The 26743-nt window shown below is 35.4% G+C and overlaps 1 protein-coding gene across 1 annotated transcript in view; it reads left to right on the top strand.

Moving 5' to 3' along the window:
* Taf3 (TATA-box binding protein associated factor 3) overlaps positions 1–26743 on the top strand; it is a 167575-nt gene that overhangs the window by 115301 nt on the left and 25531 nt on the right. The window contains exons 3-4 of the mRNA XM_046442357.2: positions 7420–9248; positions 20063–20145. Of these exons, the coding sequence (XP_046298313.1) occupies positions 7420–9248; positions 20063–20145 (1912 nt within the window). The remainder of the gene's footprint in view (positions 1–7419; positions 9249–20062; positions 20146–26743) is intronic.

The raw sequence follows: 26743 nt of genomic DNA, 5'->3' as shown, positions 1-26743 counted from the left end.
TATTCTAAGTCACACATTGATGCCTTTAGGATAAAGGACCATCTACTACTTATTCTTAAACAGTTCTCAAAAATTATAGTAAATTTTATTATACAAAGTTAAGTATAATTATTGCATATCTGTAAGTCATAAGTGAATCTAGGTGAAGACTATTCCTGAGTTCTTTTGTTGTTGTTTTGGTTTTTTGGTGCTATGGGTAATTGAACCCAGGGATGCACTACCTCTGAGCTACATCCCCATCCCCTTTTTAAATTTCATTTTGAAACTGGGTCTTGTTGACTTGCCAAGGCTATCCTCCTGCCTCACCCTCTAAGAACAGTGGGATTACAGGTGTACTCCACTTCACAGAGCTATTCATGGGTTCTTTGTAGTTATTTATATTATAATAATTTATATTATTATATATATATTAAGCTTTCCTGCTATCGTTAAATACCTGTATTTTTAACTGTGATGATGAATACAAATTCTGAGTCATTCATATTATTTCACATTGTTTTCTTTTCTTGACCAATGAAAAAGCATACCCTATGTGTTAGTCTACTTTCTGTCACTATAACAACTACCTGAGACAACCAATTTATGAAGAAAACTTTATTTTGACCCATATTTTCAGAGGTTTCCATCCATGATTGGTCAACCCTGTTGCTTTGAGACTGTGGCAGAACAGCACATCATAGCAGGAGCCCATGGTGGAGCAAAACCTTTCACATGAACCTTTGGAGGACATTTAAGATCCAAACTCCTACATGCAAAACCACTTGGCAGAATGAAAAGTTCTTCCTTATTGAGGCATTTTTCTATTATTGAACTGTAACATTCATATTTTAGTGCATGTATATGAAAAATAGGGTATTGATAGTAGACATGACTTAAATCAGTAAGTTAAAATTTTTTTGAAAATAGGGATTCGTACACTGGTTTAGGTGTGATTATGCTTATGTCCTTTTGTTGTTGTTGGTGGTGGTGGTGTTTTATTTTTTTCTCCTCAGGAAATAGAGGACTTATATCATAATTTATGGTGTTCTCCAGTGAATGATAGTGATTATAATCATAAAAAATATCATAATTTGAACAAATTGTCACCGGGAGGAAAAACATTAAACGTCATATATCACAGGGCTGGGGTTGTGGCTCAGTGGTAGAGCACTTGCCTAGCATGTGTGAGGCACTGAGTTCGATCCCCAGCACCACATAAAACTAAATAAACAAAAATAAAGGTATTGTGTCTGTCTACAATTAAAAATATTTTTTTAAAGGGGCCTGGAGTTGTGACTCAGTGGTACAGCAGTTGCCTAGCATATGTGAGGCACTGGGTTCAATTCTCAGCACCACATATGAATGGCTGAATAAAATAAAGGTCCATCAACAACTAAAAAATTAAAAAATATATATATATACATATATATATATATATATATATATATTTTTTTTTTTTTTAAGTCATATCATTGTTAACTTTGGCCAACTTTTAACCCAAGCAAAAAGAAGGCACTCCTTACTCCCCCATAGCAACATGAGTATGAAGACTTATCAAGCAGGTGGCTTCCTTAACTGGAATAGCCATCATCTTAAGTATCTGCAATAACTCTCTAATGTTTTCATTGCAGAACAGAGTTGTCAGGGCAGATGGTTGAGGAGATTGGTACAGTTTGACTCATGAGTGCTAACTCTGGTCTTGTGCTCTTTGTGATTCTGTCGTTTTACAGTGATGATAGAGATTGCTTTTTGTTTTTTAATCTTTTCCAAAAGTGTTGTTAGGTTGACTTTACAATGCATATCTCTGCTATTGACCAGTATTATTATTTAGAAGCTTGAGTACTTACCTCTAATTATTGCTTACTTTTTACTGTTCTCTCAAGGTACGTGATGCTAATATCCACATCTGCTGGGTCAAGAAAGAAAGCACTAAGAAGCTGAAGATGTTGCTTATATTTCACAATGAACAATCAGTTTTTCATGAACTAGGGTTTTCTCTAATACTTGTTTATCACATATATACAGAAGAATCCTTTCCTCCAGTTTCAAAATTTTGAAACAATAGAAATATCTCATATCATCAGATATAATATTTAATTTCTTTTGGACCAATTGTGCAGATTTGTTTTCCCAGATCTGTTTTCACCAGATGAGCATTAGAAAATATTAAGACACTTGTAGGATGTTTTATAATTATTAATAATTAGTGCTCATTTTTCAAATACTTTACCCCTAGTAAAAGGAAAACCATTCAGTAGCCATCACATATTTATCTTATTGCAAAATCTTAGAAAATAGAATTTAAATTATCCATGTAATAAAAAGCCAGAAACTTACTATGCATAACCATCAACTTAGTTTCTGTTGGAGCAGGCATCAGCAGGATCAACTTATTTCAGTTGGTAATATTTCTAGAACAAAATACATTCACTCCAGTAGAAAAACTCCCTACCCAGGAGAATGGATATTTAAGTATAGAACATTTCGGCAACAGTGCAAATGAATGAACTGTACTATATAGTACCTGCGTCAACCTAGGTAAATGTCAGAAATCATATTGGGTGGGAAAAAAGCAAAAGAACATTACATAGTATGATTTTTTTTTTAAAAGAGAGAGAGAGAGAGAATTTTTTTTTAATATTTATTTCTTTAGTTTTTGGCGGACACAACATCTGTCTTTGTATGTGGTGCTGAGGATCGAACCCGGGTTGCACGCATGCCAGGCGAGCGCGCTACCGCCTGAGCCACATCCCCAGCCCCACATAGTATGATATTTATGTAAAGCTCAAAAACAAGAAAGCTACATTCAAATGTGGTGAAACTATAATGGAAATGGGGACTGGTGGATTTTTTTAAATCTTGACTTTATTTTTGTCAACAGGAGCTATCCAGAGACTGGGATGGGGTAGAGAAAGCAGGGTTTAGTGGGAAAGGAGCCAAAGTCAGGAAAATTACATGGCTAATATGCCGTTTCTGAAGTTAGGTTATGGTCTTACCTTATTTATTCATTGTCATGCATTATACCTTATGTATACACTGCCTGTGGCATTTGTAGGTATCAGATAATTACTCATTTAAAATATTATTTAAAATGCCTTCATACTTTTTGCTGTTCCTATTAAAATTGTAAGGCTTTCTTTTCCAGCAAAGTTCTTTGCCTATTTTGATTGATTTTGATACTATAATCAAAGTTTTCTTATAAGGTTTTAAAAAGTAAATAGGAAATTGTAAATTAAACTAATAACCTTGATTCTTTAAAAAAAAAAAAACTATTTTCAAACCTTTTTATTTTTAGGTATTCTTTAGGTATTCTTAAAATCAACATTTGTGATAATGTAGTGTTGTAATTAATATCTATCCTTTAAGTCACATAAAACCTCTAGATTAATATATTGGCAACAGGGACTTGAAATTTATAGAAATAAATTAGCAACACCAGAATATAACCTTGGCTAGTTTTTGTGTAGTCCTACTTTGAAACAAGTTTTATGCCAATTTTTTTCTCTCATTTAACAACCAATATTAGTTTTTTATTATTTTTATGAGTTATTTTAACTCTAAATTAAAAACAAACCAATGAATTTTCTAAGTTATTTATATGAAGCTATTAATTTTCTTCCTAGCCAAACCAGACATACATTCTTCAGTTTAAATATCTATCTGGCAGCCATCTTGCCAATTCCAATCTGATAAAATTGCACTAATAAAAAAATACAATTTCAAGCATACTATGTTCAGAATACAATTTTTCAAGCTGTTCTGATTACAAACCAGTTCTTGCATCTGGAGGACTCGAAACTATCTTACTAGTATAATAGTCCTTGGATAGCCCCTTTCTAGAGACTGTTTAAGTTAGAGCATTTCCCAATATCTTGCTAAGGAGCTCTCTAGAGGACTCATACTCAAAAGTAAGACAGATTGAAATTAGCCTCCAGAATTAGAACAAAGTATACCTTTCCCCCCTTTTTTCCAATCAGTGTGTCTTTCTGTCTCTTTCTCTTTTCTTCTTTCTTTCCTTTTTTTCTTTTCTTGTACTGTGGATCAAAACAGGGTCAGTTTACCACTGATCTACATCCCCATCACTTTTTATATTTTGAGACAGAGTCTTGCTACATTGCTTGAGGATCTGACTCAGTTGCTCAGACTAGCCTTGAACTTGGAACCTTCCTGCCTCCCATCTTCTCATGTTGCTTTGGATTACAGGCCTTCACCACCTATGTGGTCAGAGTTCACTTTAATACATTATGCTGCCAAACCTTTATCTTTCCGCTTTGGCATCTTTGGGATTTATGAATCACTGTAGAGTAAAAGGAAGTTCTTTGAAATTTAGAAATATAATATTAATAAGTATTCTAAAAAATTTCATTCACTTTGATAATATCCTAAAGTTTCTTTTTTCTGATTTTTCATGTTTACCAGTTGAGCAAATTCATTCTCATAAGAGTGAGGAGGGAATGAAATATTCCCATGATCTGAATATGGTAGTTCTAGGACACAGATCAGCAAATCTTCTCTGTAAAGGGCCAAATAATAAATCCCTTAGGCATTCTTTGTTACATGTGTAACAGTAATACAGTTATACATGCAGCAAAGAGGGTGAGTGGCCATTTCCAGTTTCTAAGGAAAATCATTACAGAAGGGGTGACATTTGGTGAGAGTCTTGGAAGAAATAGCCACCAGTGTGTCAGGAGGGCAAAGACGTTTCAGGCAAAGGGAGTTTCGTGAGCAGAGGCACTGAAGTGTGGCAGAACCCTATGTATCTGGGGAACTGCACAGAAGTGTGTCTGGAATAGGTGGAACACTTCGGCCCACTGTGAATGAAGCTACTTGCCATACTGGATCATGGAGCACCTTTCTTAATCATGCCAGAGAAATTGGATTTTTATATTTTAGAGTGATGATTTTTCTAACATGTTTTAGTCTAACAACAAAGCTTTTGTGGAAGCTCAGCATGTAAACCATACCTTTGGAGGTAACTCCCCCATTTAATAGCGAATAGGAGAACTCATCTCTACTGAGTAGTAGTCTCAGAACGAATTCCAGAAAATCCTCAGACTCCAAGGGATGCCTTTAGCAAAAAATACTTCTGATGGGACCAGTGAAAAGATTTTAAGATGAGGAGCCAAACCTCAGATGTGCACACACAGAAAGTCATGTGTAAAAGATGGTTCTGAGGAAGGTGCCACTGAGGCCGAGACCAGATAGAGACTTGTCACAGTTGTAGAGAAGAGGCTCTAGGGCTTGGGACTAAGCAGACAGTAATGGTGGCAAAACATATTAAAGGAAATAGAGTAGAAAACTTGTATTCGCGGTACAGATTGGAAGGGGACATAGGGAAAGAAGTAATCTGTTATGATTCCTGCATTTCTGTTCCAGGTACTAGATGGATGATGGTGTCATTATCAAGTAACAGCAGCAAGTATATGCTAAAGTCGCCTTGTTCTTTACAGTTTGCAGAATGCTTCCCATCCGTTGCCTCATCCATGTCCTGTGATCTCCCCTTAATGCTTTTATAACCTGACTTTTGGTGCTGTTATCCTTCATTCTTTTCTCTGTTCTGTTTCTCTAATCTATCTAACTAACTAACTAACTTTTGGAGATGAGGTCTCACTGTGTTGCCTAGGCCAGTCTTGAATTCACAATCCTCCTTCCTATGCCTCTTGGGTAGCTGGAATTATGGGAGCACACCCTCACACCCACCTCTCCTTCATTCTCATTGGCCTCATGAGTCCTGACTTGATTCTCTAGGTTTCCTTTTTAAAATTCTTGCTCCACTGGTCTCTTTGACATCTGATCCTCTGTATTTCTTTGATTCTTCTTCCCGTTATCTTTATATGTAGTTGTTCTTCAAAATATTTGAACCTGCTGCCTCTTATTTCACTCTTGCTCATGCATCTATTATTATGATTTCAATCACCTCAAGAAAAAGCCTTCCCTTACACACCCTGACCTATTTCTGAACTTCGGAATTATGTTTTTAGCTGCCTATGAGACACTGCTGACTAAATGTTTATCAAACTCTGTGTCTAGGCATCGAGGTAATAATCACTGTCCTCTTTTTCCTTATTTCCTGTTTCTATTAATGACTACATTTATCACTCTCTAGGCCTCAAAGTGTTGAAATTGTATTTGAACCCTTTCTCAACTTTTGTACTTCATTGCTGTCAGGTTCTATCTATTCTGTCTTCAGAACATCATTTACCTCTGTGCTTCCTATTTGTTACCACTCTTCTAGTTTAGACTTTCGTTGCCTTTTACCTATATCATTTCAGTAACCCTATAACTTGTCCCCTTTCCTTTAGTATCTATTATCTCCTATCCCACTCACCCATATTTCTGCCAGTGTATGTTTTCTAATACATATCCCAGTCATCTTCTCTGTTTGTCTCCATTTTTGTCCATTCTTGGTTCCAGTTGGCCTCCCTGTCCAAATTACCAGTAGAATAAAGGTCATCTTCCTTTTTCTGGAATTCAAAAGTTTTAGGATCTGGATACAATTTTACTAAATTTATTTCCACTGCTTCTCATTTTGCACACTACTTTCCAAACAAATGAAATTATTCCCTAGTTCTTATATACTTACTGTTTTCTACTTCCATCTCTGTCATCTGATCCTTCATCCTGGACTTTGCCCCTCCCAGTTCCAGATATTCCAAACATTGTATAATTCCTAAGTTTTCGCCACGTTTAACATTGCTGTGATCTGTTAAGTTAATATATATAGAAAGAAATAATCTGATCTTGCAACTCTGGTCAAGTAGGTAGAGCAAAGTAGCATTGGCCCCTTTTGAGAAAGGTCAGGAAGCAGCCTCCATGAGGTTGACAGATTGCCTAAGGCTGGTTGCTATGTAGTGCCAGAACTCTAGCTGAAACATCATCTTTCCAAAGTCTGAACAAAATGTATTGTACCATGCTGCCTCTCAAGCAGCTGACATCAAATAAAAAATAAGTTATAAGTGGGAAAAGAATTATATTCAGAAAATTGAAATCTATTCCAGAAGTTTTTTAAAAGGCATGCCTTTCTGTTGCTTCTGAAGATGGTAGTCATATAATAACCCATCTCTTGATTTCTAGAGGGGTGTGTGTATATGTGTGGGGTGGGGCATAGGAAGGACATGGAAATAGATAGACAGTATTTACTTAGGTTAGGAAAAGAGCTCCTTAAAGAAGCAACAGAAGAAAAACTGGAAATACTTAGCAAAGTCCAGATCCTGAAATTAGAGCCAGGCCACCTGAGAGCACAACAATTAGTTCATACATCTGCCATCACTGACTGTTGCTCTTAAATGAAGGATGATACACAGGTAGGGAAGAGCCTTGAGAACTTTCAGCTTTACTCTCCAAACAGTTTCATTTCTTTGCTAGAAATTGTCTTTGAAGCATTGTTTTTATTAGCTTTTGTTATATTCCAATAATAATTCTTTTTTCTTTTTTTACCAGAGGAAGAAGAAGAGCAGGTACCCACTGATGGGGGCACATCAGCAGAAGCCATGCAAGTTCCCTTGGAAGAAGATGATGAATTGGAGGAGGAGGAAATTATTAATGATGAAAATTTCTTGGGTAAAAGACCATTGGACAGTCCTGAAGCTGAAGAAATACCTGCCATGAAACGACCACGGCTATTAAACACTAAAGGGGACACACTAGATGTAGTATTATTGGAAGCTCGAGAACCACTCAGCTCAATAAATACACAAAAGATCCCTCCAATGCTCTCTCCAGTCCACGTACAGGACAATACAGACCTCGCACCTCCATCACCAGAGCCACCCATGTTGGCTCCAGTGGCAAAATCACAAATGCCGACTGCAAAGCCATTAGAAACCAAGTCATTTCCACCCAAAACAAAGACCAAAACCAGTTCTCCAGGACAGAAAACTAAGTCACCTAAAACTACCCAGTCACCAGCAATGGTTGGAAGTCCTATTCGGTCCCCAAAAACTGTCTCCAAAGAAAAGAAATCACCTGGACATTCTAAAAGCCCCAAAAGCCCCAAAAGCCCCAAGATTATGTCTCATATTCCCCAACCACCTGTCAGACCTGAAACACCAAATAGGACTCCTTCAGCCACAGTAAGTGAAAAAATTAGTAAAGACACCATCCAGGTAAAACAAACACAAACTCCCCCCGAGACTGGGAAACTGAACAATGAGACTCAGCCGAGAAAGGCTGTAGTGACGGACAAAACAATCGATGACTCTATTGATGCTGTGATTGCTCGAGCCTGTGCTGAACGTGAGCCAGATCCTTTCGAATTTTCTTCTGGATCAGAATCTGAAGGAGACATTTTTACCAGCCCTAAGAGAATTTCAGGTTCGGAGTGTATCACTCCAAAAGCTTCCACTTCTTCGAACAATTTCACCAAGTCTGGATCCACTCCTCTTCCTCTTTCAGGGGGAACTTCAAGTTCTGATAACTCATGGACGATGGATGCTTCCATCGACGAGGTGGTACGGAAGGCAAAACTAGGAACCCCTGCCAGTATACCTCCCAGCTTCCCTTATATCTCTTCTCCCTCCATTTCTCCTCCCACTCCTGAACCTCTCCACACTGTGTATGAGGAGAAAACCAAGCTGCCTTCATCAGTGGAGGTAAAGAAGAAGTTGAAAAAAGAACTGAAAACTAAATTAAAAAAGAAAGAAAAGCAGAGGGATAAGGAGAGGGAAAAAGACAGAAGCAAAGAAAAAAATAAAGAGAAAGATAAAATTAAAGAGAAGGAGAAAGAAAGAGAAGTTGGCAAGGAAACGAAGTACCCGTGGAAGGAGTTTCTGAAAGATGAAGAATCAGATCCCTATAAGTTTAAAATAAAAGAATTTGAAGACGTTGATCCAAAAGTGAGATTGAAAGATGGAATTGTGAGGAAGGAGAAAGAGAAGCATAAAGATAAGAAGAAAGATAGAGAAAAAGGCAAGAAAGATAAAGATAAGAGAGAAAAGGAAAAACTTAAAGATAAAGGTAGAGAAGAGAAGATGAAGGCCCCACCGGCACCACTGGTATTGCCCCCCAAAGAAATGGCTCTGCCCTTGTTCAGCCCTAGTGCAGCAGTGCGGGTCCCCTCCATGCTGCCTGCCTTGTCACCAATGCTCCCCGAAAAACTGTTTGAGGAGAAAGAGAAACCTAAAGAGAAAGAAAGGAAAAAAGACAAAAAGGAGAAGAAGAAAAAGAAAGAGAAAGAGAAGGAGAAGGAGAAGAAAGAGAAGGAAAGGGAGAAAGAGAAAAGAGAGAGAGAGAAGAGAGAGAAAGACAAGGAGAAACACAAGCATGAAAAAGTAAGCAGTTTATCATTTTCGGCACTATCTGAACAAAGTCCTAGTGAAAAACACAGGTAAACAAAGCCAGCAATTCTATCTGTGTTCTGGATGTAAATCACCCATAACTTAACTGGAAATGCGTTTGTAATAAGGTTACAAAGTTTAATTTTAATTCTAGAAGCCATAAGCTTGTAATCAAGCCCCACCCACGTACACTTAAAGATGTTAAAAAATCATAGCTTAAACTCTGTATTAACTGTGCTAATCTCTGGCAGGTTTTTTGGTATTGTTTTTGGTTTGTTTGTTTTTTTTTTTTTTTTAAATCTGTAATTTTAAAGAGTGAATAATATTTGTATTAATTATCAAGTATACTACATAATATTTTGCACTATTAGATACCTGGGAAAAACAGAACCCATTTTTCTAAGCACATACAAAATCATATCCCTGCTTTAAGAGGATAGCAAGGCCGAGGGAAGGACTTCTGACTTGGGTTTCTTTCTAGAGAGCCATTCTGGCATTTATTCAGGGTTCTGACCGTCTATAGTATTTTGAGTAGAATCTCTTATTCCTTCCATTTTCTACATTAACAAGATTAGAACTCGTTCTGAGGCTCTTAGCCTGAGCCTCTAAGCTGGTCTGGCAGTCTGACTTGTGAGCAGAAAGTAGTTCCACATAGCAGAGACGTTTACCTTGTCAGTAAACAGAGTTCATCCAGAGAAACTGAAAGATCCTGCTATTTTGTAGGAGCTAGGACCTCCATCCTGTTGGCATAGGACATGGCCTCTGCCCATATGACTTTGTTCTTTCTCCATGGCTCTTGGGATTATTATACTTGTTAACTGGTTGATTTCAAAATTTTGTTTAAAGTTTCTAAAATAGCAATTTTCTATTCAGAGTGCCATCCGTAGAACCCCTCAGAGATCCTTTCCCTAACCTATAGAAGTGATCTTCTCTGTTTGGAACTTGACTTTAAAATAATACTGGGTAATTTTTTTCAACATAATAAATATAAATTTGACCTATAGCAGATCTATTACCAATAACTTTGCAGTATTTTTAACTTCAGACTTATCTAGAAAACTTAATTTGAGTGAAAATGGTGATGGCAGCTCTCACATTTTTCTACCTAACTTTATTCTTTCTTTGTCCCCCTTGGCTATTCTACAATAGAAAGACATAGAATGGAAATGCTGATATCAATAACTAAATATTGGGGCTGGGGTTGTGGCTCAGTGGTAGAGAACTTGCCTAGCACGTGTGAGGCACTGGGTTCAATCCTCAGCACCACATAAAAATAAATAAATAGAGACATTGTATCCATCTATAACTAAAAAAAGTTTTTTAAATAACTGAATATTGGCAATTTAAGTATATATAAAAATTCAATTCTTATTTACATTTTAAAAATTATTTATCATTATATTATTTATTCTTATGTACAACTTGTCAGGTTTGAAAGCACTTCCACACACTTTATTTTCTCCCTCTAACACACTTGTGACATAGATCCAGCAGTTATTATTATCACCCATCAATGAGAAACTGACCCTCAGAGAGTAATATTGTCCAAGCTTGAGATCACAGGAGTAGCAAACGAGCCAAGTCACTTATATCACAGATATATTTCATATTTTGAAATGTTTATTGTTAGAGATATTGTCTGACAGCAATTAGTCATTTTTCCATCATGTACTAGTAACTTGGCAGCTGAGCCGTCAATCATTCATGGTACTCTTTGCTTTCATCACCATCTTGACTTTGGAAATTCAGTGTCATTGTGTCAACAATCATTATGAATTTGAGAGAAGCTCATCAGATTAGGTTTGTAACAGCATTCCATACCTTTCCACAACATCTACCTGACTTTAAGAAAGAACAGCCCCCAGACCACCTCTGGCAGGCTCAGTTACTTGGCACAGATTTTATCTGACAGAAAGACACACGTTCTTGTGCCAGTTTTGATGGATTATGGATCAGAGATATGACAAAAGATAAACATTTGTCAAAGTCAGCTATTTTATAAGAAATTTTAAAATAACAAATATTGCTTTTAGAGTCAGACCTGAATTCAAATCCCAACTCTTGTGAAATTAGGCATGTTGCTTATATTAGGTTTAAATGAGATGCAGGATATGCAGAGTACTATAGCTGCACCTAAGTAAATGCCATTTCAATAAACAGAGGAGACAGTGGTGGTGTTATAAGACTGTATAGAAAAAAGGGAGGGGTTAGGGATGTAGCTCAGTCAGTGGAGTGCTTTCCTCGAATGCACAAGATCCTTGGTCCAGCCCCCAGCACCGCAAAAAAAAAGAAAAAAAGTTTAAAACAAAAAAGACTGTAGAAGCCTCTAGGTTTGCTACCTCATTGGACCATACTAGCCAACCTGATAGTACAAGTGGTCAACTATTGTTATGCTTTAAACAAATCATTTCTATTTTGTAGCATTCATTTAAATTTTAGTTCTTTATATAGATAGGAAAGGATAAAGGCCACTGCAACTCATGGAAATGCCTTGACAATAAGTAGAAATTGAGATATTAATATAAACTTTAAAACTTTTCTTTCTTCAACCCCACTTAAGTAATATGAGTAATTGAAAGTAGACCTGAAAGGGAGTTACATGTGATCTATGAATTTTCTTACATGTCCACAGAATTAAGGCAACAAGGATAAATTTTTAAATCTCCCATTTTTGTTGCCTACTTACACAGATTTTATCATATTTATCAATACTAATGGCCAACTAAGACATCGTTAATTAAACAAGAATTGCTTAGTGAGTGGAAGTAGCTTTGGGCTTTGGAATCCAGCATACCCAGGATAAGATCCCGAACAAGTGTTTTAGCTTCTTTAATCCTTACATATTTCATATTTAGTGTAGGGATAATGATAACACTAAAAATAGCAAAATAGTAATAGTTAATGTTTAATTACATATTCCGAACACCATAGTGAGAACTTTGTATAATCTTAAGTCCTTACCAAACCCTCTGAGGTAGGCACTATAGTGATTATCACTTTAAGATGAAAAACTGAGTTTTAGAAAGATGAATAAGCTTGTCCAAGATAACACACTTAGTAAGTGACAGTGAGGTGAATTGATGTTCCTAACCACTGTGTTTTCCTACATTAAGTTAAAAATGGGTTGAGTGAAATAATGTATGCAAACTTTTAGTTCCCCTTTATGAACAATAATAGGTATTAGTCAAGGTTGGGAGTCTGGTGTGTCACTTATTTAAAATGGAACCTTACTAACTTTGTATGAAAAACCCATTAAGAGCAATTATGTTGACCAGCCATATAGCATAATAGCATTAGCAAAAAAAAAAAAAAAAAAAGGTCAACCTAACAGTATATTTCAGAGCCGTTTAAAATGTTTATTGAAATTTTGGTTTCTATACCTGTATGCAATGCTTGATTGTTTAAAATCATGAATCTTTGAGTTTATATGAACGTATAGGATTATAAGATTACTTTAATTAAAATTTACTCTTGGTATTTTAAGTGTTTTTCGGAGGAAGGATCATTGTAAGAAAACACCTTGCTATTTATGTTAGTAGAATTGGAAAGTTGTATCTACGTGTGTGTGTGCATGTACGAGCACACTGCTGGGGATCGAACCCATTGCCTGTCACATGCTAGCCAGGGGCTTTATCACTGAGCTCCACCCCCAGAGCTCCACCTATAATCTTAAATACAAGATAAGCCAAAATCCATCTGTCAAACTAAGGAATGTGTTTTTACACTTGAATATATTCTTATTTAAATATGATCCTGCTGGCCCATTAGAGTGTTGCCCAGTGCTGGCCCACAACTAGCACCGAACCTGGGCTTTGGCAGTCACACTAACCTTGGTTGAGATTCCAGCCCTGCAAGGTGTTTTCTTGATTCTCATGAGCCTCTCTTAACCTCTTGGACCTCTGCTTCCTTCACTCTGCTTCTGCCCCTCATTCAGTACCAAGAAGAGACAGCATCATTATGTAGTTTACCTCTGTTTAAATACAATAGTTTCATGCCTTCTCTAAGAATATGTTGGCATAAAACGCCTTCTCCTTCTCATAGAAAACACTAAGTGAAGACTATTTGTGTCATTTAAGATGAATAGATAACTAACAATTCATAATTTTCTTAGAAATAACCAATAATGTTGATAACAAATCCATAGATAAGTAAGTGAAAGTTGTATGTAATGGAAAGTCCATAGACTTTATAAAGGATTCCCTAAACTTTATCCTACTGACTGATGAATTGTTTCATTTGCGTTAACATTAGTTATTGAATGAACTAACCTGGATAGCAGATAATTTTAAAAACTGTCACTTATCGAGTACATTCGAGTGCCGGACCTGGGCAGAACTCCATTATTTAATCCTCCAAACACCTCTGGGAGTTTGGCGTTGCTCTTCCTGTCTTACAATTGGAAAAACTGCGCAGAAAGATTGGATGATTGCTGCAGCACTGGGTGGAAGAGCTGTGGTTGGCCAGGTCTGTCTGCCCGAAGCCTGGGTGCCTTAGCACCCGTGACTGTTTTCTCAGGCCCCTCCCTCTGTCTTCTCTGGTGTGTCTGAGTAAGGGGAAGCTAGTGGGACAGGGATGGGTAAGAAGGGTCAACACTCTGGAGCAGAGTGACATCATAACTCAATAAAATTCTAGTCCTTGAGGAAATCTTAGCAAGTTCCTGTTCAACTGCCACATTTTAAAGACAGGACAGGGATGTGTTGCAAGCCTGAATGACTTTAGTAATCAGAACAATTTAAAGTTTTAATGTTTCTTTAATCTATCCACAAATCCTTTAGAGTTTACCCCTAAATAAGTTTTTATTAAATTTAAATAGTTTATTCTTTAGAGAATGATAAGTAGTCTTAATGTTTTTTTCCCTTTAACAAAAGATTTTCATCTTGTATTTAAAGTAAAATAGTTTCATTTCCGGTATTTTTTCATAAGCTGTTATAACTTGTGAAATAAAGGGGTTTTCAGTAAATAAAATAGTACAGTAAATGGGGGAAATTCTCCCTTTGTATTTCTTACAACTGCCTATTCCAAGACAAAACCAGTAACTTATTGTTTAAATAAGTATGTTTAACTATAGAAGTTACCAAAAGTCGCCCTCCGAGCCCTTGCTGAAGCAGGCACGGGTTGTTTGAGTGTCAGCATTGGGGCCACTCATTATACTCAACCACAATCATGCATCTTCTTCTGTCTTCTTAATATTTTAGATAGCTTACAGTGTTTAATTAGACTCTGTTTCAGAAGTAAATTATGCAAAGACTCTAATTGCTAAGAAAGACAACAAAAGGGTTACCAGTCAGTAGTGTCCAAATGTTAGGTGATTAAACTTGGCTTTTTGTGAGGAGTATTTATGGATTTTTCCTAACTTATCAGCATAGATGGGAATCTGAACTCGTGCTTGCTGAACTTACTGCTACCACAGCTAGTACACATATATGGTGTTTTTTTTTTTTTTTTTTTTTTAATGAAAGGAGTTTAACATTAAAAAAATAAACTTGGACAGATTATATTGACAAAGCTGCCCATTACCTTTGTAGAAAGTCCCTGTCAAAAGATAAACTTTAAAGCTGGAATGCATGAAAGAGTTCCAAGATAGAATTTAAATTTAAACTGATTCTTTATAGATAAGCTTTTTAAAAATCCACCTCTTTGCTTCAAGTCAGGATTTTAAAAATAAATTTCCCCTTTAAATCTCTTGAGCGATTTTCATTTTTTGCAAGGCCGCACTGCTGGTGTCCTGGAAAAATGGAGAGTTAGAGCTTTATCAGTTGGTGCCCTGAGGTATGTGGCAAAGAAGCTAAATCCTTGAAGATTAGCAAAAAAAATGCAGCACATGGCAATAAGGGGCTTATATGACTACTAGTATTAGTTCAGGTGAAAGAAGTATTGCTTATACATAAAACTGGACAAATCCACTGACAATGTATTTTTAGTTAGCTACAAAGGAGTCTTATATTGCTGGACTTTACCTCTTTGGTGAATTGGGAAGCTTAGTAATCCACTGTAAATGCTCTTCTGCTTGCCCCAATTCTCAGCATTACTCCAAAGTGCTGTTCTTTTATTTTAACCCTTAAAAGCTCATGTTGTCCCCAGATTTTGGCTCCATGCCATTAAAAGATGGCGTTGATCATATTGTTTAAGTAATCAAAGTTGTTTTCATTGAGTTTGTTGTTTTTTAGGAAGTAAGCATGAGAAATTATTTTATAATTATAAGGAGGATCTCTTTTCTTTCAATAAGCATTCAGATAAAGTTGATAAAGGCAAAAATATGGGAAGAAAATTTTGTTTAGAAATTATATTGTCTATATTAGCATCCTCATTAGTCTTTTTCTCCTTTAAAAGTTTATTGATCTTGGGCTGAGGTTGTGGCTCAGTGGTAGAGCACTTGCCTAGCGCGTGTGAGGCCCTGGATTCAATCCTCAGCACTGCATAAAAATAAATAAATAAAGTAAAGGTATTGTGTATAACTACAACTAAAAAAATAAATATTTTTAAAAAGTGTATTGATATTTTTCTATATCTTGAATTTTTTCAAGATAAATCTGATTTAACTTCTTTGAGAATAAATGTGTGTAAGTAGTTTGTAGTTGTCCTATTTGTCTGGGACAATCCCAGTTTGCATCTGTTTTATGATATAATTAAACCTTCCTTTCACTATCAGAGATGTCTCTGGATAACATGGGCACTATAATTACAGATAAAACTGTGAGCTGACGAAGCAAAATCATTCATTAATTCAACTAGTTGACTGAATACCTGTTGCCTTTAGGACCCATTCGTACCATTTTTAATCTGACTTATAAAATGGGTCATCATTTTTGTTTGCTTATCCTTCCATGTTATTTTTTATTTTTTATAAGAGGTCATAAATAGATGATATCTTGATTTGTTTGCCCTGTAAGCCATTTAAGACAGTGTCAAAAACCCAAGCTACTTTAGTCAAATGGAGGTGAAGCCAAAGTTAATCTCAATTTCCATATAAATTAGTTAGCCTTTCATAGAGAAAAATACATTTTATAACTAACCCTAGCCATCTCACAAGTATGTCATTTATCATAGGAAACCTTGGCTAAGAAAGTGAACCGTTCCATGCAGGACGTCAGCATTATCAGAAAAAGAGCTCAAAATGTGTCAGAGAGCCTAGGAGATGTATGGTAGAACAGGAGATGAATTTGGTGTCAGGAGGATTTAGGCCATTTATATTTACTGACTTTTATATTTACTGGCAAACCAGTTACTCTTTCTGAGCCCTTCATTACATAGGCATAATAATAGCTCCTAGAGCGCTTGCTGAATTTGAGATCAAGTTCATAATGTATATAGGGATTTCGTGTAATAGTGTACAAGGATATTATTATACGATTATTGTTTAATAAAGAGTAAAGAACTGGACTGAACACACAATGCAAAGCATAATAATAAGCCAGAATTTTTTTTAAGGTAGGGAAAACCACTTTCTTTTTTTAATAAAACGTTAGAAAAAGTTATTTAAGTGTTTAAATAATAGTGTTGTAGGTTGAAGGAATGAGGAATAAGAAATATTACTCACTAAGCAAGAAGTTCTGCTGTGCTATTTCACAGATAGCAATAAGGTACTGCACATTTCAGAAAGCTAGAAGAAAGGATTTTGAGAGATTTTACTATAAGGAAATGGTAATTATTTGAGGAAACAGATGTGTTTAACCTGATGTAAAAATTACACAACACATTCATGGCAACAAAATGGAAAAAAGAGAAAAAATGGTTGTCCCATATAGGATCTGTTTATCCATAAAACAGAACCCAGGGCTGGAGTTGTAGCTCAGTGTTAGAGCACTTGCCTTGCCCATGTGAGATGCCAGGTTCGACCCTCAGCACCACATAACAATAAATAAATAAAATTAAGGTATTGTGTCTACTGACAACTAAAAATATTTTTTGAAAACTTATTAAAAATAAGTTAATTTTTAAAAAACAGAACCCATAAAATCTACTCCATGTATTTGTTAAAAATCCTTAAGGAGAACATCTGGAAAATAACCAGGCACAATGCCTTGACAAGTTGTAAGTGACTTGTAAATGTTTATATATTTTGGTTATATTTATTTATTTACATAAAGTGGGAGGGTGCAAAAAGTATGGAAGTCTTAACAGTTCACAAAACAAAGACTGAATCTATGGTTTTCAGATTTGTTTAGATATGAGCTGTTCATTTAAAAAAAAAATTGTTTTTGAAGAAAGAGAACACAAACCCTAGGTAGTTATATATGAGTCTTGCTCTACCCCATCATAGTGACCCTTGACCCTCTGGGACCTTCAGGAAAACCACTGTTTTGTTCTGTCTGCAGAGCTGGACAGATGAAGGACAGCAGCCAAAAGTGAGAGCTAGTGGGTTTTGGGGGTGACATTGGTAAATGAAGATTTGGATGTTATGAGATGAAATACATGATATTTAGTTGGAATTTTTCAATAGGCAAGCTTCTGTCTTGGTCTTAGGTTCAAGCAATCAGTGTTAGTATAGAATGGGAAAGTTTGAAGACATGACAGTGGAAACTAAGGATATGGATGAGATCACTAAAGAAGAAACTGTGGAATGACAAGAGGAGAGGAACAAGCAATGTTGGGCAAAAGCAGAGGCTGTGCAAAGAGGATAGAAGCTTACTAAGGCCTGTAATGGAGAAAAATATTGGGACATTTGCCAGTAGTTAATGTCTGCAAAGAGTGGTTTTAGGGCTGGGTTTGTGGCTCAGTGGTAGAGTGCTTACCTAGCGTGCACTGGGTTCAATCCTCAGCACCACAAAAAATAGAGTAAAGGTATTGTATCCATCTATAACTAAAAAGCAAACCCTTTAAAAAAAAAAAAAAAAGTGGTTTTAGTGGCGAGGTTGGGGCAGAAACCAGAGTGGGTCAAGGAAAGAATAAGAGATGAACAGACAGCAAAGCAAATAAGAGAGACAACAAATTGAAGACTGAAAAATGTGAGAAGTTGTTAGCCAGATGTTGAGGAGAAGGTTAAAAAAAAAAAAATTAAAGGTGGAATTGAGTATATTTAAAAGATAGATAGGGGCTATGGTTGTAGCTCAGTGGTAGAACACTTGCATAGTTTGTGTGAGGTACTGGGTTTGATCCTCAGCACCACATAAAAATAAATAATATAAAGTTCTAAAAAAATACAGTAACATAAAAAACAATTTAGAATAAATAAAAGCTAGATTAAAAATAATTAGTGGAATGGAGAGGCTGAGGAAGAAGACTCAAAGCTAAAGTAGGTAGTTATGGTTGGTGTGCAGAGACATTTGTACATTTATGGGGAGTTGAAGGAGTTTTCCTGTCATTGGTCTCAATACTTTTCCCTATGGAGTTTGCTAATGGTGGGGGAGGGGGTTTAGGAAGGGTCTTGAAAGAGATAAAGGTTTGAAATCATTGCTTTATATTCATGCTTGAAATGTGTCTTAAGCAAGTGTCACTGTGATAGACACCAGGAAATAGCAACAAACAAAATAGATATGGTGTCTGCCCTTATGTAAGTGGCTGGAAATCCAAATAAACAGATAGTATTGAAGGCATAGATGAAGGTAGAGTTCTTTTAAGATTTTCTTTGATATCACTCAGTGCCTGGAGGATGATTTTAGGTTGGTCCTAGTTGAACAGCAGAATACCCAAGAGGCAAGAGACTTGGGGATATGTTCAAGATAAGTTGTTAATTTAACATATGTTTGTTGACCTGCCAGGCATTGTCAAAGAGAATGGTCAGAGCAGATTTTGATGTGATGATAGATTTTTTTAAAAAATGATGATAGTAAACTAGGAAGAAACAAATAAATACATAGGAAAAAAACACTAGATTTGGTTTATGTGCAAGTCACTGCATGATAATGATATATGTTGAACAGTATTTATTTCTCCTTAGAACCACCCCACTCTTCTGTCAATTCCTGAGCTGAAAAATAAAATCAGTGGTTTGCAGCTAGGTGTCACGGACCTGCTGTGAACTATTGGCATATGATATTTCAGGGCCACAGCTATTAAACATCTGGCATGGCTTGGGAGAGTCTCTTATAACAAAGAATTATACCACCAAAAGTGCGAACTTCCACTGAAAAATTCTGATATAAATAACTATTTGAAACTATAGAGTTTTGTTTTAGTTTGTTTATTAAAAATACTTACTAAATCACGATCTTCAAACCAAAAATTGTGAAAAGACCCTTTAATGTGATACTCAATTTGTGTATATTTTTAAATATAGTTCTTAGCTTTTTTAGCAGTCATTGCCTTCACAGTAAATCCTTTTCTAAAAAGAAAATAGATCAGCTTTTTTTTCTTTTGCAGCATTTCAGATCTTTTTACTATTAACCAAAAATGGAATAGTTTAATGCTGTAATGAACACTTGACAAGTCAGCTTTTTCATATAATAAAACAATGAGTTTAATGTTTATCAAATTCTACAAATAGAGGCATTTTATCTTATAAAGAAAATTCCATTGCAAGTTTTTCCTTGTATGTTAAATCTGACAATCATAAATGCTCTACCAAATGCACTAGATAATAATTTTGTTTAAAAATTCTAACAATATAATAAAACCCAAGAAATTAACCCAAACATTAAAAAAATCCAGAAATAAGAGCCATATTTACGTAATGTGATTAAAGTTCATAAAATTTCGTATGTCAGGTAGCCTTCAGTTGTCAAAACCAGATTATCTTTTAGTCTAGCATCTTAGCCACATTTGTGACTTAAACATGTTTATTAAGTTTGTAGAGGTGGGAAAGTAGAAGAGGTAGAAGGTACTTTTATAGAAAAAAGTAACATTGAACTGTAATGTACTAACTTCCACAGATAAAAGTGGAACCAGTCGTTCCAGCCCCGAGTCCAGTTATCCCCAGATTGACTCTTCGAGTTGGCGCTGGCCAAGACAAGATGTAAGTATAAACCTTTGAATTAGAGTGAAGCAAGTGAAACTTGACCTCCTCTACCCTGACCTGATAGATTTAGGATTCTGCGAACCTTTTGCAGGTATGAACATGTAGAGTCAAACTTTGTTTTGAGAACTCTCCATTTTCAAGTTTTTATTGGTTTCTTCCTCTAGGTAAATGCTTTTTGCTTTGTTTAATATGCAGGATCCTTTTTTTTTTTTTTTTCTTGTTCTTTTTCTCTTTTTTTATTAAAAAAATTAGCACATGACATTGTTTCTGCATAGTGTTTAAGGTCTTAGTTATCTGGAAAATAATAAATGGTATTGGGTGGGCTTACTGGTATATTTCACTCAGGAAGATGTAATGTTAAACTGTCTCATGTATGGCACGTGGTTTTATTCTGTGCTTGTGAAACAAAGATACTGTTAGAGGCTAGGTGAAACAGTATACAGTAGTAATAACCAATTTCTTAGTTGTCCAGCATTTTTCATTTGTATGTTTTAAAAACTTACAGAACTGGGGGTATAGTTCAGTGGTGGAGTGCTTGCCTAGCATGCACAAGGTTCTGGGTTAAAAAGGGGAAAAAAAATCGTTAAAACTAGAAATGTAGGGGCTGGGGATGTAGCTCAGTTGATAGAGGGCTTGCCTCATATGCATAAGGCCCTGGGTTCAATCCTCAGCACCACCAAAAAAAAAAAAAAAACCTAGAAATGTAAATCCTGTGCTGCTGTCTGTCTTAATCTTCCCTGAACTATTATATTAATCCATTTTAAAGTAAATTAGTTGAACATTTTTCTTTTAGTCATCTTTTAATTTGAGCCATGAAAGTAAGAGTAGGACCTATGAATTTAGTAGTAGATAGAGAAGAAACAGAAAATTTGCTTTGTGTTCTCAGTGGTTCATTTAATCTTAAAGGTTGTATATGTTTATTCTGCTGCTTGTGTCAACTACAAATATAGTGTAGTGAAGAAGCCTCGTATGATTTTGAGGCAGACATGATCTTCCAGCAGAGTGTACCCTCCTCTGAAGATTTTAAGCACAAGATCCAAATGATTCATATTTTCTTACCTAAATTCTCCAGGAAATTTTCACATTATTTTTCCTGATTGTACCAGTAAAGACCTGGACAGAAGGTGGTAGTAGTGTCAACAAGCTTAGAAAATGTTAGCACAAATATCATGTAGTCAGCCCTTTTTAAACCAGGTACTGATGTATCTAGTGCCCTCAGTCCACCTGCAGAGATCTGAATGATGTCCTCATCTCTCAACCAGCAAAGGACAGAGGAGACCCACCACAATAACTCTCCACACCATCTCCTTGGAAATTCTGTATATTGTCTAATTTTTCTATTCTTATTCTTATTCATCACTCAAAAAAAAAAAAAAAAAACTTCTTCCCTGCCAATTCATATTTAATTCTGTTTCTCAGTTGCTCACCAGTACTTAGTCTCAACTCCCACATGAAAGTTTTGCCAGCTCACTCCCTTTGGAGAAATAAGGTTTGTGAAAAGGCATTGATAGTTATATGTATCTCCTTGCCCTTGTGCATCTTTCAGTCATTCTCTTAACTATTTTATTCTATTTCCTCCTTTCAGTAAATAACTCATACACCTAAGATATTGGAAGATGTGAGAAACAGATGTTATTACTCTGTAACAAAATGTGCAGTTTGACAGAAATTTTAATAAGCAGAGATTCTAGACAAATGCCCTGGAAAAAGTTCAATGTTATATAAGATATAAACTTTCAGATATTTAGGTAAATAACCCTGGTGTTTATAACAGATTAATCATTTGACCAAGGCAGATGCAAAAAAATCCTTACACTGAGCAAAAAGATTAAGTAAAATACATTACATTTTAAATTAAAAATAAGAGAGAGAAGTTTCAGTCAAATAGAAAAATAGAATTTTATGTGAAATAGAACTTAGACAAGTGGGGTTTTTTGGGGGGAAGGGGGGTGGTCTAAATCAGGAGTCTGTAAACTACAGCCCACTGCCTGGTTTTGTATAACCTACAAACTTAAATGTCTTTTGCATTTCTAAATAGCTGAAAAAATTTTTTAATATTTTATGATATATGACAACTTCATGACCTTCAAATCGCAATAATCCTTAATAGTTGAAGCATAAGGATGTATGGTTTATTCCATGACTGTAATAATGGAAAAGTGGTGAAAAATTCCTACAAGTTGTGCCATTAATGACTTAGTTTGTACACACTTAGGGGGTGAACTCATATTCTTTAAAAGTGAAATAAATGAACAGATGGGAGTTCAAAAGCAAGGGGTATTGAATAGTCCAGGGATAGGGAGAAGTGTTTATTGCTAAAGGACAGGCAAAAAGTAGACTCTTGAAATTATGGGAAAAAGAAAAAGCTTTACAAGGTTCAAATTATACCCTCTCTTTGGAAGATCTTTAAACCAATGTTTAGTTTCTAAATCTTAAAGAAGTTATATGTCTTTTGCCCTTGATCCAGAAAAGTACTTTGAGGTTAGATCGTTTCCTCTGTTCTCTATTATTGTTCTTTGAAACAAGACAGAGGTAACTTATTTTTCCCTTGCTTTTACATTCCTGAAAACTGTTCTAAAATGATGTATGCTGAGGTCAGTACCTCTTTCTGACAGTGTTAAAATTCAAGATGACTTTCCAAAGACCTCAAATTCCTTTAACATGTCTTCCAGTGATGGATATCCCCAGTTCCCTGTAGTCTATATTGAAGAAGAAATTAAAATCCAGCCTTAAAACTGTAGTTTCTATACACATAAAGTAGGAATAGGGAACATTCAAGGTAATTGTCTGAGTCCCGCCTCATAATCAAGTTGTACTTTGATACCAAAACAGCAAGTAGGCTTTGGCTTGCCCAGGCACAGCTGCCTAGAACTCTGTTGATCAGGATCCTGGGGTCCCACCTGGACTCAGTGGCAGAGTATGGTGAGTGCAATGTCTGTGCCGGGATGGATCAGTGGTGGCACAGTTGTGATTTGTCATTCTGATCTTATTTTTTATTTTTTTTATCTATCTCTTTTTGAGCTACTGTAGAAGAAGTTGGCAACTTAACAGCATTCTTTTTTTAATTTTTTTTTATTCATTTCTATGAAGAAAACAGAGCAGAGTAATGTGATAAAATTTGCTGCAGACAGGGACTGTTGAGAGAGAATTATCAAGGAAAACATGGCAGAACAGGATCTACAGCTTTTCTAAGTTTAAATGGCACTCAAAATTCTATTAAAGGAGCCTCATATAAAATGTTAATTTTACATATTTGTAAAGTATTAAGAGAAAATATGATATAAATTTGCATAAAATTTTGAGAAATAATGATTGGAGTAGGGAATAAGCATTCTTCTTCACATTTCTCAAGTGTCCACTAATGCTGTCCTCTCACATGTCCCTTAGAGGAAGCTGTTGCCCTTTTCTATTCATTCACCCACACTTCCCCTTGGGCCAGAGGTTCTTCTGCCCAGCCATGCTGCTCATGCTGGTATCCCAGGATACAGTAAAAGGGAAATTATGACTCCTCTGCTCTGAGGACATTCCTGTCTGTATTCCGGGAGCTCACCAGAGAAGGTGGTAACTAATAAAGCCCCTCTAGATGTTCTAAAATGTGTGGTCAATTTTTTCTTATTAATAGTTAATAATGTATTTGATCTGGTAATCATTTATGATGACTTTCAAGGAACAGTATTCTTGGTGATAATTCTAAATACCTTTGAGAGTTCATGATAGATGTTCTGTTTAACAATTTAACCCAGTTTTCAAAATACTCAAATTATGTTGAGATATTTTTCAGGCACTATTTTACTGGTGGCAATTATTTTCTTTTTGCTAATGTTTTAATTTCCAGTGGCAACTGGATTGATTTCCTAAATTCATGAAATTCTTTTCTTTTCAAGTCATTCTTTTTTTTTTTTTTTTGGCCACAGTTTATCAAATGTAGCTTATGCCTAATGAAGGGTTTTTTGATAGTTGTAGTTTCTAAATTATTTCTATATACTGTGAAAATGAACATAAGGGGTTTAATCTTTTAAGACATAAAATAAGTACAGATATTTATTGTCTTTATATGTTCTAAGCTTTTTGACAATGGAAACAGAATAATCATGGGCATTCATAAAGATAATAATTTGGAGCATTTTTAAGGAAAATAAGCATTTTTATATTTTAAAATGCAGTTTAGCCAAAACATATTTAATAGAGTGAAAAATGTATAGTAGCATTTTAGTGATAAATTCTTTAGAGAAATAATAGTAAATGGTTTTTATTCTACTTTCTGCATTTTCCTTTCAATACTTGAAGTGTTTTTTTCCAGTCAAAACTCAGGGTAACAGTAAAGTAGGAAATAGAAATAGCAAACTGAGATAAAGAGAATAAAAAGAAACAAATGATTATGCATCAAATATTATTATACCTTCCTAGCAATAAGGTCAAAAATGGAAATAATATTTTTGCATGGGGGATGCTGGGGATTGAACTCAGGGCCATAAGCATGCTAAGCATGTACTCTACCACTGAGCTAGATGCCCAGCCTGACAAAATACTTTTTTAAGAAGAAAAGGGTAGGGGTAAGATGCCTCAGTTTCTCAGAACGGGCCAAAGGTTTTCAAGGCACTAGATTTAAAAATTAATTTTTAATCTGGAAACAGATGACAAGGACAATGTCCTCCATAGCAGTTTTTACTGCTGGCACAAAGGCATTTTTTATTTACTGTTTCTCTAACCCACCATAATCTAAGGGAAAGCCTAAAAGCACAGCTCAGTAAAAATGTCTCTTTAAAGGGCTGTCAAACCTCTAGTTGAGACATGCTTATTTGCTTTTGGGTATTTTGTATTTACTCAGAATTCTAGTTATAAGTAGCAGAAATCCTAATCAAACTACCTTAGAGCAGGGAAAATAAAAAGAGGTGTATTTGACTTTAGGTGGGCAGTATTGAGAGTTCATAAGGTATTATTAGAGTATGACTCTGCTCATTTTCCTTTTCTCCATCTTGCCTCTGTGTGGTGAGATATATGGCCCAACTCACTCCAGACTAATGTGGTTCTTCATGCTCAAAGTCCCTAGTGAAGCCCCTTCTTCTATGACATCCACTGCCAATTCCCATCAAAAACTCCAATCCACCAGCCCCTGTGGTAGGGAGACACCCTGTCAAAAAGGGAAATAGTAGGTTCCATTAGGAAAAGAGTATCTGTCACCAGAACAAGGTGGAAGAGGCCAGCAGAAATAGCTAATATATTTTATTTTAGCTAGGGAAAGGCAGCCAGATTTTGTGTAAAAGCAAGCCAAGGAACAGGGCAAGATAGCCATGGCAGAATGGTACCTGCCACTGGTTTTAAAATGATACTAAAGAAATCAAGTTTAGGAACATTTCAGAGGACCATCCTCTGAAATGGAAGGCCTTTTGATTTTCTAATTTTGTTTCCCATCCAATAAAACTATCTACTTTCAATTTTATTATTATTATTATTTTTGAAAAGTATTGATAGTTTTCTTTGTTTTGCCCTGGTTAACTTGTTACTGAAACAAACGTTTCATAGGAAGAGAAATATCAAGAACAATAACAAGGAAAGAATCTTAAGAGTCAGTGTATTTAAACTTTATAATTGGTGTTTACATTTTAAATGACTACATATATATTTGAAATTTAAAATGACCTATTTTTAATGCTAATGAAAGGCACAGATATTACTAATGAAGTTTCCTGGTTGCGAACAACTGGAACAGAAGTCGAGATTGTGTATGTTAGCTTTACTACCTTATTGTGCTTATAAATTCAGTGGTACCAAAGCCATTTATCTCAGCCATAATTCTGATCCACCTCCAAAAGGAAGCAGGTAGTTAAAATTTTTCTTATTTGTGTCTTCAGCCAGAATTCTGGTTTTTCCAAACAAGGAGTTCCTGATTTCCTTAATAATCCCTTTATTTTTACTGAACTAGAATTATGAAGCCTGAATTTAATTTTTTCCATCACACATTGTAATTTGTTCATTATCACCAAACATACAGTATGTTTAAAAGGAAAAACTAGTATACTGTCAGAAAAACTAGCTTTAGGTTTTGGGAAATGCTTTTACAACACAGTAAAACAAGTGGAAAGATTATATCAAAGCATTTCCATCTTACTTGTAAACAATTACAGCAGTTCTTACATGGATGCCACATTAGAAGACTTGGGAAAATTTACTGGATTCCATTCTAATGCAATTAGAGCTAATTTTGTTCTTTAAATGAATAAAAGGTCAGCTTGTAAATCTAGCTTATCTTGAGTCCAGACTTCAATGAATTGTTTTATTTAATTTGTTGTAAAAGATCTTATCCTTAATGGGTCTAGGTCTTATTAGTTCACTTAGGTTTTAAAATATTTATGACCACCTTTTTAGATATGATTTGAATGATAGTTGGAAAGTTTCTCTCTGCAGTGTTATCAAGGCCCAAGATCACTAATTGAGTGAATATAGGAAGGTACTTAAGATTTGTTATCTGGAAAAAGCTGATGTGAACTTCCAGAATTTAAATGTTCTTTAACCTGTGACAGGCAGAGATAATTTAACTATATCATAGTAACCTTTGGATACTATCTGATTATAATTTCCCCTAAAGATCAAACTA

This window comes from Marmota monax, unplaced genomic scaffold (assembly GCF_021218885.2).
Source record: "Marmota monax isolate L192 unplaced genomic scaffold, Marmota_monax_Labrador192_F-V1.1 WCK01_AAM20220418_F8-fsc00072, whole genome shotgun sequence".
NCBI lineage: Eukaryota > Metazoa > Chordata > Mammalia > Rodentia > Sciuridae > Marmota > Marmota monax.
The sequence above is the reverse complement of the archived record's forward strand: the minus strand, read 5'-3'. Positions and strand labels throughout refer to the sequence as shown.